Raw genomic sequence first — 12,930 nt, forward strand, 5'->3', positions numbered from 1 at the left:
CCCCCACACACACCCGACCATGGGTTTGGCCCGAGAAGAGAGTCCACTTCTCCAGGCTTCCGGCCCCGGGAGCAGGACGGTGGCCACAGGATTCCATTCTTGAGCACTCGCCAGGCCAGATCGCCTGGTCGCCTGGAGCCGTACCGGGATGGGCTCGGGTCTGGCGCCTCCCCGGGCTCCATGCCCACCTCCACCTCCAATCTGGTTCTCTTTGGAGATGAGAAGGAGCCCCAGGCAAGGCAACTGTGTCCTTTCCCAGGGCCTAGGTCGGCTTTGTCGGGTTGGCACAACCTGTCCTGCCCCGTGGGGGGGTCAAGGTGCCAGAGTTCAGGGCTTGTCCCTCTCCTTTGCTGGGCGAAGCTCAGGGACAGAATTAGCTCTGTGCTTTCATTCTCCAGGCTCTCCCAGTGGCCAAACCATCCGGGGGAGGGACCAGGCCTCGGCCTCCTGGGAATCCGCCCAAAGGCTTTTTCCCTGGTTCCTCTGGGAAAAGATCCAGAAAAAGACTGATTAAAGTATCCCAGCGCAGAGGGAGGGGGCAGGGGAGCCCAGGCCCTGCCCAGCTGTCAGGAGAAGCCCTTGGGGCTCTGGGAAGACACGAGGTCCCACGGCAGCCAGCACAGCCCCTCTGTCCCCAGTGGGCCTTGGGGAGGGCTGGCGGGGCCTCGGCGCTCCCAATCCCCTCAGACCCCTGAGCCCCTCCCTCCCTGTGTGCCTGGCCTGCCGGCCAAGTGCCATTTCACGGGAACCTCGGGAGTCAGATGCTCTCTCAAACTGTGAGCCAGGCTGTGAGCGTGGAGATGGGCTTAGAAAAGTCGGGGCTCAGCAGACAGGACCCCTGCCCCTTCCTCATTTATCTGTGCCCACCGAGAGATGCCACCCCCAACCTACCTCCCATGACCACCAGTGGTGGGCACCTGGCCTGTGACACCGGGACAGCAGCCCGGCTGGCCATGCCCGGTGGACCCACCCACGTTGTGTCCACAGGCCAAAGTGGGGTGATTGCCTGAGCATGGACTTTCTAGGCCCGACCTCCAGGGGCTGGACCCCTTCAGCAGCTCCCCTCCCACATATACTTTGGTGACGTGTATCCTCAAGGATGAAAGTGAAAGGGACAGGTCTTAGCTCGGAGTCCCCATCACTGGCTGCAGTGAGTGAAAGGGTCAGGTAGAGTTAGGGTCAAATTCTAGTCTGGGGCCTACAGCCTTACAAGCGTGGGCAGGCAATTTCCCGGCTCTGAGCCTGTTTTCTCACCTCTGAAGTGGTCTTGCTAATACCAGCTCCCCCCACTCAAAAGGTCAGCATCTCTTTGAGGCTCTGCCAGAACCTGGAGTGTATCACCTGGAGGCCACCCGTCCCAGGGCAGTGTCCATCTGTCCCCCTCCCTCCTCTGCCTGCATTTCCATGTTTCCTTACATTCGTGTGGACAGCTCCTTCCACGGTGTGGCAGGTTGTATTATTGTTCAAAATAACTGACCCCTCCTCCAAGGAGATTGCTTGCGCCGTGGTGTCCTTGGTAGACTTGACTATGGACCTGTCCTGGCCAATGGAAGGTGAGAAGAAGTGACGTGAGAAGTGACAGCAACAGAGGCGCGTTGTTTCCGGGCAGAAAACGTCCGAGCCAGCGGGGGTTCCCAGGTGGATCTACTTCTGCCCTGAGATGACATCATCCAGACCGAGGCTCTTCCGCAGCTGGGGTCCCAAAGGGAAGAGGACACAGAGCAAGTTGCAGCCACCCTCCAAGGACAGGTGACAGTCATAACACAAGCTCCATTGCTGGAAGCTATGGACACCTGGAGGTCATATTTGGTCTGATACATATTGTGGCCCCTGGAAGTCTTTAAAGGGGTTCCGGAGAGCTGACTTTTGGTCTTCAGATGCTGCTGGGTGCAGTGAATAATTAACAGTTCAAATGTTATTCCTTGGCACCGGGCGGCCACTCAATAAACAGGTGCTCAATAAACAGGGGCTGTAATTGTGATTGGGCATTTTGGCACACTCCAGACTGAAGACCGTTTGAGCTTCTGGGCTAATCTTCCTTTCCTGTGAGCTGTGTGAAGGTGCAGGCTTTGTGTAACCCTCCAGCAAGCTCCTCCATAGAATTCGTGCCTGAGGCCTTCTCCGTCACCTCCTGGAACCACCGCTTGCTCTCCTCCGCCAGCCTGCCCCCCACTTGCAACAGAGGTGCCTTAGATGAGAGTCCATTGTCCACCTGTGCCCTGCGCCAAGGTCAGGTTTATGGAGCTTGAGTAGCAGGGGAGAATGCACACCAGGGGGACCCTGGGGCATCTCTCCCCGTGTCCCCTTGGCCATAATTCTTCCCCATTGACTGAGCCCACGTTGAGGTCCCCTCTGCCCTTTCAGACTTCTGGTTCTCCTCTGCTATTTTGCTTCTATCCTGTGTCATCAAATCCGGCCCGGGGAGTCCACTGCACCCCTTTTAGCCCTGGCCTAGTTGGGCTGGTGGTCTTTGAGTTGTGGCTTCTCAGCACATTCCCCTCTCAGCACCCAGCACATGCTAGGTAGACACCGGGGCCTCCGTAAAGCCTGGTTCTGCTCTCCTGAGTTGGTGGCCTGGTGGCTTGTAGGGCTGTGGCAGGGCAGAGGACAGCCCTCTGCAGACCAGTTCATGATGGTCCAGCCAGGGATGCAGGTGGGAAGGCAAAGTACCTCCCAGCCTATGACTGGGCTGGCAGGAAACCATGTCCCCTGCCTAGGCATGGGCTCCAGTTTATCTCCTGATCTCTGCCTCCTTCTCACCCACTCCACTTCTGGCAGCTGGGGACCCCGAGGAGACCAATTCTCTCTCTCTCTCTTTTTTTTTTTTTCTGTCTTTTTAGGACTGCACCCACGGCACATGGAGGTTCCCAGGCTGGGGATTGAATTGGAGCTACCGCTGCCGGCCCTACACCACAGGCACAGCAACAGCAGATCTGAGCCACGTCTGCGACCTACACCACAGCTCAAGGCAATGCCGGATCCTTAACCCACTGAGCAAAGCCAGGGATCGAACCCACAACCTCATGGTTCCTAGTTGAATTCATTTCCACTGCACCACCACGGGAGCTCCAAGACCAATTCCCTCTGAAAGGGTGGGCTGCTATGGTTGGGCCAGGTTCTCCCCACACCCACTTGCCCGCTAAGGACCAGACATCAAGGATATCAACAAAGGAACTCGCAAAAGCCATCTCTCTTTATTTTGTGTTCCTGCTGTTCAACCAGTTTGCACAAGCTGAGGATGCGTGGATTTTGGAGGGGGAGGAGGAGCACATGGGCACAGAGCCTCCTGGAAATGTGCATTAGACTCGAGAAGCAATTTAACAATAAACTCTAGAGAATCAGAAACATACAAAAGTGTCAAGGCGGCTGCTGGCTGGTTTCCTGCCTCCCCACGGGTGTCAGAGTTATGCCCATTGGTCCTGTGCAAAGGTCCTGGGGCTGGCCTGGGGGTACTGCCGGATTCTTCCCCAGGACAGGAGCAGTCCTGCTCACCCAGCAGAAGTGTGCCAAGGGGCGGGTGCGTGGGCGTGCGCCTGGGTGCCCAGTCCCTGCTGGTTCCGCAGCTTTCGAGCCCGTCCCTGCGTTCTGCTTTTAGGTGCGCCCTTTGAAAGTGTTCATGCAGGTGTAGGTTCCTGAGAATCTGTGGATCTCCTCGAGGGCAGCCTGTGGGAGTATGCTGGGGAGGGGGAGGGAGAGGAGGAGATGGTCAGTGGGGGACCAGTGGCTGGGTAGCAGAGTGACAGGTCCCCTAAGCCTACCGCATCCCCTCTCCGACACACACCAGGTCCCTCCACTACCCGCCCCCCTCCATGGAGGGAGGGCTTTCAAGTAAGTGGATAAATAGCTGTTTACAAGGTACAGGGTGGGTGATAGAAACAAGCTTTCAAAGCCACATTCTTTTTTTTTTTTTTTTGTCTTTGTCTTTTTCTATGCACCTGCAGCATATGGAGGTTCCCAGGCTAGGGGTCTAATCAGTGCTATAGCCGCCAGCCTACACCAGAGCCACAGGAACGTGGGATCCGAGCTATGTCTGCGACCCACACCACAGCTCACAGCCACGCTGGATCCTTAACCCACTGAGTGAGGCCAGGGATCGAACCCACAACTTCATAGTTCCTAGTCGGATTCGTTAACCACTGAGCCATGACGGGAACTCCCTCAAAGCCACATTCTTAGCATTTTAAGGCCCGTTAGGTATCTCAGAGCTCAATTAACTCCAAATGCCACTTATTCAAACCCTATGTATTATGTGGGCCTGAGGAGTTAGGTACTGGGTGTCACCTCCTCCAGGGATACCTCCCGGACTCACCCCTAGGCCTTTCCTGTGCTTCTCAGTGAGCCCTGGGGCTGCTGTTTGTCAGCCCCTTGAGTGCCTCTGGGGTAGATATTTCACCTCTGACCCCAGCCCTCAGCACAGGGCCCATCTTTTGAGTCAAATTGCACCCTAAGTGCAGGATAGGAAAGCCTCATTTCCAGCTGGAGTGATCTGGAAGGCTGCCCGGGGGGTGGTGGCACTAGAGTTGAGCCTGCAGATTTCTCTCGGGGGAGGTGACGGGGCCCAGCGCAGGCCATGGGGAGGAAGTGGCCTCTGTTTCCTGTGGGAAAGTGGTGTGGGTAGAAAAGAAATGTAGGCTGAGGTTCACTGCGGAGACTGCTGAGGTGTTCTAGGCAAACCAGCTTTTTTCTAGAAGGTTCCCAAAGGCATCTAAGAAGCTCCCTGAGGTGGACGGTCAGCTTGGCTTTGGTGAGGATCCCAGTCCCTGGACTCCTAGAGGCTCCCGGAGGCACACAAGGAGCATCTCAGCAACAGTCAGGATGCGCTGAGGGAGGCCGAGGAGTCGCCTGCATGCCCGGGCCTCCTGTCCCCACCAGAGGGGAACCTGGTTTCCCGGGGGCTGATATCTGATAAAGGCACTCGGGTGCTTCACTTCCCGGAAAGGCCTTTCAGGTCAGAGGGGTTCAGTCAGCTGGGGGGTGGGGGACCCAGAGGAGCCAAGAGACCACGGGCACTCGGGGCTCCAGGCAGAGGCTTTCCTGGCAGCATGAGAGGCCCAGGGAAACTGAGCTTGGGGCCCCTGGAACGGCCCCTTCAGTGGGGGGCTAGAACGTGCAGGGGTTGCTGCCCAGAGTCTGGAACATTCTAGGGAAGAGATGCTGGGCAAATTCTGGAGGGTGGTCTCCTGTGTAAAGCCCACCTCCCAAGGTGGCCTGCCCTGGAAACCCCCACCTGACGAGCACGGCGACCTTTCTGTGACTCCTGAGCCTTTGACATTGAGACCCCTGTCCTCCCCACCCCATTCAACTTGCCAAGGCCTGGGAGTTCGTCTCTAGAACAGTAGTTCTCAAAGTGTGGCCCAGGAACCCTTGGAGGGTACTTGAGATTTCTTCAGAGTTCTGTCTGTGAGGTCAAAGTATTTTTGCTTTTTTTTCTTGCTTTTTAGGGCCAAACGTGCTACAGCTGCCAACCTACACCACAGCCATAGCAACGCGGGATCCAAGCTGCGTCTTTGACCTACACCACAACTCACAGCAATGCTGGGTCCGTGACCCACTGAGCAAGGCCAGGGATTGAACCCACATCCTCATGGATACCAGTCAGATTCAGTTCCACTGTGCCACAACGGGAACTCTCAAACTATTTTATTATAATACTGAGATGGGATTTGACCTTTTTTTTTTTTTTCCTTTGGCCTTGCCCATGATATGCAAAAGTTCCCTGGCTAGGGATCAAATCCCAGCCACAGCAGTGACAACACCAGATCCTTAACCCAGCGAGCCACCAGGAAACTCCGGTTTGACTTTTTTACCCTCATTCTCTCACAAGTATACAGTTGAGTTTTCCAGAGGCTCCACAACCTACAGCATCACAGACTAAAATCAGAAGCAGATATGAGCATCCATTTGTCTTCAATTAAGTCAGATAATAAAAAGCTTTGCAAAAAATGTTCAGCAATGTTATTCTTTTACTACATTCTTTTTTGAGAGGGAAATATACTTACTTTTCATAAAAATATCACTTATATTACCCCTGAATAGATTCATGATTGCTACTTACAAGTGAATAAATGTATAAATCCTATAAATCTTTTTCTCGGTTTTAATTTCTAATGTAATAGGTACAATTCACATACACAAAACTCTTTGGGTTCTTCAATAATTTTTTTTTTAATGGTCGCATCTGTGGCATATGCAAGTTCCCAGGCCAGGGAATGATTCCGAGCCACAGCTTTGGCAACACTGGATCCTTAACCCACGGCACTGGGCTGGGGATTGAACCTGTGCTGCCACAGAGACAATGCCAGGTCCTTAACCTGCTGAGCCACAGGGGCAACTCCCAGGGTTCTTCAGTAATTTTCAAGATGGTAAAGGGGTCCTGAGCCCAACATGTTTGAGAACTACCGCTCTGTTGTAAGGACAGTCAATCCATGCCACACAGGCCGCCGCTCCTCTTTTTCACGCCCACAGCAGACATGACTAATTGATCACAGGGCACTTGCTCTTGCCCAAGGCCTCTTCTCCACCCGAGTCTGTGTGGAGCAGGGGAAACGGCCAGCACGAGCCTGACCCAGCGCTTCCTCCCCCGGCCCCGTACCTTTTCAAGATAATGAGGACATGCATGGTCCACGGGAGCAGGAGGAGGGTCTGATTGAGCTGCACAGCTTCCACCGTCCTCCGGGCCACCGTCTCCGGCTTCAGGGGGGGGAAGAGGTTGGGGAACCTGCCCGCAGGAAGAGACAGTGTGGGTTTCTCCTAAGGAGCAGGTGCTCCCGCTGTAAGACCCCCGAGGCGCCCATGTCAGGGTCATGGCTCTGGCTGCTCCCGAGTGGGAGACCTGAGTCTCATTTGGAACACTCTCCCTGCTCCCCAGCCTCCCCCAGACATGTCAGGAGCCTCTCACCCCTCCTCCCAGGGAGTCTCCCCTTGAGGCCTCCCAGCCCACCCACCCTGGCTTCTCAGAGCACTTCAGAGGGCTCCTTAAGGCCCCACTCCTCCTGTCACTGCCCTGCTCCCCCCGCACCCCCTCCCCGCCACCCTGTCTTCAGCCCTTTTCCCTCTGGGCCCCACTGCCCTTCTCACTCTGCCCCAGCTGTCCCGGCCTATACTGTCACTTAACATCGTTCCCATCTCGGGGCCTTTTGCCAGTTGTCCCATCACCTTGGCTCTCTCCTGCTGTCCACTGAGAGTGGCCTCTGCTCTTGTCCCCGTGATAACAGGGACGTATCACATCTAGAATGACCCTGCCTGTCTGCTTGTTTCCTGGGAACGGCCTGTCTCCCCCAGCAGCCCGTGAGTTCCCCAGGGCCAGAGGTCTGGTCGGTCTTGCTCCCTGGTGTGCGCCCTGGGTCCAGGACATAGCAGGTGCTCAATAAATGCTTGCTGAAGGGGTGGAGGACGTGGCGTTCCCCAGCTGTGTCCGCCCCATCCTGGAGGCTGGGGCTCTGCCAGGGACACCCTTTTCTGCCCTGCTTGCTGGTTCACACGCTCACTCCTTGATTCATTGATTCATTCACGTATTTGCAGAGCGTATCCCCGGGGGGGTGAATGAATGAATGGCTGAATAAGCAAACACTGGGGACTTCTCACACCTGTTCAGAGGCATCTGACCTGATGCCCAAAGGGGATGCTCCCTCAGTGCCTCAGTGCCTGGGCTAAGTGCTCAACAGGCATCCTTTGCTCCAATCGACAGAGAAGGAAGCTGAGGCTCTGGGGAGCAGGTGGGGGACTGGGGATTCAAACCAGGTCCAAAGGAGCCCCAGTTCAGTGCTGTCCCTGCCCTCCCCTGCCTACTGCTTGTCCCGCCCCTCCTGGACCTCCAGGTGCAGGGCTGAGGCTGCCGGCTCCGACCTTGGTCCCACAGGGGCTGGTCAGCTGCTCTGCACCAGGAGGACTGAGGCTGAGGAGTCCCCTGGGCCTGATGTCGCCCTGAGAAAAGGCGACTCCGGGACCCCTGGTGTGAGCTGGGTTGGCCTTAGAGTCCATGGAGCTCACCCTCCACGCTGGGCTTCCTTGGCTGTCACCATATGCTGCCAAGACGCCCAGGACCTACCGTCGGCCACGGCCGGCCTTGGGGGTCTTGTGGTGAGGAACGTGTGAGGCGATTCATGACACAGGAACCCCATAGACACCCTGGACAGTCTGGGTTTCCAGCCCCCACCTGGGCCAGTCCCGCTGCCGGGGGGTCAGGAAGACAAGATGGAGAGACCAAGGTCCCTGGGTTCAGGGCACCCTTCCTGGTAACCCCTACCCCGGAGAACCTAACCCAGGGGATGCCTTTTTCCTTTCTCTTGGCAGTGGGTGGGGTGTCTACACAGGGAACTGGCAGAGCCATTAACTCCCACAAGGCAGCAGAGACCCCTGAAAGAGTGCACTCAGCCGGTGTGGCCTTGAGCAAGTAGCCTCAGTTCCCTCATCTGGGAAATGGGGATAAGGGCTCTCACAGGGTTGCAGGTGCGGGTTGAGGGAGTGGGAAAATGCGGCAGGGTTTGTAAAGCTTTGGTGTGGCTGGAGCATAGATGATCAGTAAACAGCAATTTACAAAGAACAGCCCCCTCCAACATGGCCACCCTTGCCAGGAAAGCCCATCGGTTTTGTCCTAGACCTCTGCCTCCCACCCTCAGTGCTGGGAAACAGCTGAGCATGGTTGGGGAGGAAGCCAATGCTTTGTTTTGCTTTTCCTTTCCTTTCCTTATCTTATTTATTTATTTATACTTATTTTTATTTTTTTGCTTTCTAGGGACGCACCCGCAGCATATGGAGGTTCCCAGGCTAGGGGTTGAATTGGAGCTGCAGCTGCCGGCCTACACCACAGCCACAGCCACAGGGGATCCGAGCTGCGTCTGCGACCTACACCACAGCTCATGGCAACGCCGGATCCTTAACCCACTGAGCGAGGCCAGGGCTCGAACCCGCATCCTCATGGATACTAGTCAGATTTGTTTCCGCTGTGCCACGATGGGAACTCCTCTTTTCTTTTCTTTCCTCCTTTCCTTCTCTTTTCTTCCTTCAGGAGGAGTTGGCTAAGCAGTTGATTCACACCTAATCTGTGAAGCAGGGGTACTGTTATCAATCCCTTCTTAGAGACAAGGAAACTGAGGCACAAGAAAGCCAAGGAACTTGCCCAAGGTCACACAGAACTGGGATTCGGCCCCTACAATTTGGGCCCACATGCTGAACAACTGTGGAAAAATGACTGCAGGTGGGTGGCCCTCGGATTTCCTTCTTTTTTTTTTTTTTGTCTTTTGTCTTTTGTCTTTTCTAGGGCCGCACCTGCGGTATATGGAGGTTCCCAGGCTAGGGGTCTAATCGGAGCTGTAGCCACCGGCCTACACTGCAGCCACAGCAATGCCAGATCCGAGCCGCATCTGCGACCTACACCACACTGATGGAGAAGAAACTAGGCCAGAAGGTGAAACGGGAGCAGGGATGAGAGGTCTGTGAATGCCCTTCCCACTTCTGTGCTTAGGGTGCCCAATTAGATCCACGGGTCGCCACTGCTGCACTCCCATCCAGTATGCATTTATTGAGCACCCTCTGTATTCTCAGATGAAAAGAAAACAAACCAGGACCTCACGGGGGAGAAACCAACATGGAACACGAATCCAGCCTCCTCTAAATTCAGAATCTATATGCTTCCATGACAACCAAAGATACGTTCTGCCGGGGAGATTAATGACATATGTGCTGATGAGGATGTTTATTGTTAGTTAAAAATAATAAGAGCAACAGTTCGCTACTGAGTATCTCGAGTGCCCTGAGCTTTGCACTAGATATGTTACATGTGTTATTTCTAATCCTCCCTATAATCCTACAAGGTAAATATTATTTCCACTGTTACAGATAAGCAAAATAGAGCTCAGAGAGGTGACAAAACTGAGTCAAGATTTCACAATCACACGGTAGTTGAGGTGTGATTCAAAATTTGTCTTTTTAGTGCTGCACCTGCAGCATATGGAGGTTCCCAGGCTAGGGGTTGAATCAGAGCTGTAGCTGCCCGCCTAGCGGGATCCAAGCTGTGTCTGTGACCTATACCACAGCTCGAGGCAATGCCGGATGCTTAACCCACTGAGCAAGCCAGGGATTGAACGCAAGTCCTCATGGATACTAGTTGGGTTCATTACCGCTAAGCCACACGGGAACTCCAAAACCTGGTGTTTTGATTCTTGATCAGCAAAACCACACTCAGCAATAATAACTAAGGTATACCGAGCAATTATCACCTGGAGAGCTCTGTTACATGCCTTCCACCAACTGTCTTATGAAATTCTCACGATGAACTTTCTACGCCATCCTCATTTTTAAAGAAGCTTAATGCACATAATTTAGGAGGCCAATTAATAATGTATGTTGCTGGGAGTTCCCATTGTGGCTCGGTGGTTAATGAATCCGACTAGGAACCATGAGATTGTAGGTTCGGTCCCTGGCCTTGCTCAGTGGGTTAAGGATCCGGCATTGCCGTGAGCTGTGGGGTAGGTTGCAGACGTGGCTCGGATCCTGCGTTGCTGTGGCTGTGGTGTAGGCTGACGGCTACAGCTCCAATTGGACCCCTAGCCTGGGAACCTCCACATGCTGCAGGAGAGGCCCTAGAAAAAGGCAAAAAGACAAAAAAAAATGTATGTTGCATTGCAAAAAACAGGGAAAATAGTTTTTGGATGATTCCCCATTTTCATCTATCTGTAGCCCCATGCTCCTTTACAAGTGCGCATCATTAAAGCACCCTTTACCGGGAACATACTACGTAGCACATAGGGAGCTGCATGCCTGATCCCGTTTCCTCCCGATCACGAAACTCCAAGGGTAGACTATCTCGTCATCATCCCATTCTACAGATTAGCAACCGAGGCTGGAGCTCGAACTAATTGGATCCGTGGTCACATACATCCCAGGGGCCTGGCTTCAAAGCATGAGCTATAAACCAGTGATTCCCATTCCTTGGATTTAACTCATCTGGAAAAGGCATGGTTGGGCTTTGGTATTGCTTTAAACTACCATAAATATATGATAGTTTATCATATATGTATAATATATATAGAGAGAAAGCTTTAATTTGCATACAGCAAAAGGTATACATCTTAAGTGTACAGTCTGATTAACTTTTACCAAGGTAATCCCCATCAGATCGGGAAGAGAGAACATTCCTAAAAACCTAGAAGGTTCCCTGGTGCTCCCTGTCAGGCTATGTCCTCTTCTCTCTAGGGGTGGCCGTCGTTCTGATTTCTACCCCCTCAGCCCAGTTTTGCCTGTTCTAGAACTTCAGAGCGATGGAGTCATGCAGCAGGCACTCTTGTGTCTCTGGCTTCCTTCACTCAGTGTAATGCTTTCGAGATGCATCTATATTGCTCAGGTATCAATGCTTTGTTCTCTTCTTATAGCTGGCTAGTGTTCCACTGCATGCACTTAGCGTGGGTACTTTGTAAAGCCCCCTGACCTGAGAAGCGGACCCTAAACCACTAAAGCATCCCACTGCCTCGCAGATGGAGAATGAGATAGGAGACCCAAAAGCCAGAGATAAAGGGCTTCTGGGTTGTTGTAAAATGTTCTCTCTCTCTGGGTGTATAAGAGCCTTCCCCTGGTCCAATCGGCTGGAGGACTTGGCTCGGGGCAGGGGAGCGGGGCCCCTCCCACTGACCTGACCCTCATGCCCTGAAACATCTCGGTGCTGGTGTGGAAAGGCAGCACGGTGGTGGCGCTGACCCCCGGACAGTCCAGCAGCCCCAGGGTCAGGCTCTCCATGAAGGCGAAGGCTGAGGCCTTGGACGTGCAGTAGTCGATGGCACCGGGGATGGCAGAAAGCGCCAGCACGGAGTTGAGACACACGATGTGGCCGTTCTGCAGCTCCAGCATCCGCGGCAAGAAGGCCTTGGTGGTCTGAGGATGGGCGGGGAGGTCAGCGTGCAGCAGCCGCAGCTTCCAGCAGCCCCTCTGCCCGCTCTCAGGGAGAACACACCATCCTGGACACATAACCTACTCTAGCGACTGGGTTTTCCTGGGATGGGAGGGGCAGGGGCCCAGGACACTGAGCCCCACATTCCAGAAAGTCCAGATGCCTTCTGAGCCGGCCTGTCATTCCTCTTGTCCAGCCACCCTACCCTAGGACAGTCCCCCCACCGTCCCAGCCTGAGCCCAAGCCCTGGTGAGCCTCACTCCATTACGGCTGCCAGGCTCCCCGGAAGTAAGGAACACGTCACTGCCACGTCCAGGGCCGGCTCTGGCTCAGGACAACCTTACCCAGAACTGGCCCAGGGTGTTGATATGCTGGGACTTGAGAAGGGCATCGTCGTCACTGTCCATCAGGCTCTTCCCATGGACCACAGCGGCATTGTTCACCAGGATGGTGATGTCACCCACCTGTGGGTGAGAGAGGGCCATGGGGCCGTTAGGGCAGCCAGCCCCAGTGGTCTGCACCTGGAGGGGAGGGACCTGGCCTCGGGCAGCCACATCACCTCTGGGAGTATCAGTCTTCATTTGTAAGATGGGAGTTCCCATTGTGGCTTGGCAGAAGTGAACCTGACTAGTATCCATGAGGATGCAGGTTTGATCCCTAGCCCCACCCCAGTGGGTTAACGATCCGGTGTTGCTGTGAGCTGTGGTGTAGGTCACAGATGCGGCTCGAGTCCCCGCATTGCTGTGGCTGTGGTATAGGCCAGCAGCTATGGCTCTGATTTGACACCTAGCCTGGGAACTTCCATATGCTGCGGGTGTGACCCTAAAAAGATTAAAAAAAAAAATTGGAAGATGGGGCTAATAACCATACTAGGGTTGTCCTGAGAATCAGAAATAATGTGTGGCACATAATACACACGGCACAGAGCACATCTGTAATAAATGAGCTAATGGCTACGTAAGCACATTTAACATTTACCACGTGCCAGGTAACCAACAGGGTGGTTTCTGCTCTCTTGGAGCTCACTGGCACACTCAGTCTGAATAGAT

The 12,930-nt window shown here is 54.3% G+C and overlaps 1 protein-coding gene across 2 annotated transcripts in view; it reads right to left on the reverse strand.

The window, feature by feature from the left end:
- Positions 1-3,175: 3,175 nt before the first annotated feature.
- The window catches only part of DHRS3 (dehydrogenase/reductase 3), a 43,112-nt gene continuing 33,357 nt past the window's right edge, over positions 3,176-12,930 (reverse strand). For both annotated transcript variants that reach the window (XM_047791906.1, XM_047791908.1), the window contains exons 3-6: positions 12,226-12,345; positions 11,627-11,865; positions 6,593-6,718; positions 3,176-3,676 (exon numbers count right to left, since the gene is read on the reverse strand). In XM_047791906.1, the coding sequence (XP_047647862.1) occupies positions 3,592-3,676; positions 6,593-6,718; positions 11,627-11,865; positions 12,226-12,345 (570 nt within the window). In that variant the 3' untranslated portion in view covers positions 3,176-3,591. The remainder of the gene's footprint in view (positions 3,677-6,592; positions 6,719-11,626; positions 11,866-12,225; positions 12,346-12,930) is intronic.

Source organism: Phacochoerus africanus, chromosome 8, assembly GCF_016906955.1.
Source record: "Phacochoerus africanus isolate WHEZ1 chromosome 8, ROS_Pafr_v1, whole genome shotgun sequence".
NCBI lineage: Eukaryota > Metazoa > Chordata > Mammalia > Artiodactyla > Suidae > Phacochoerus > Phacochoerus africanus.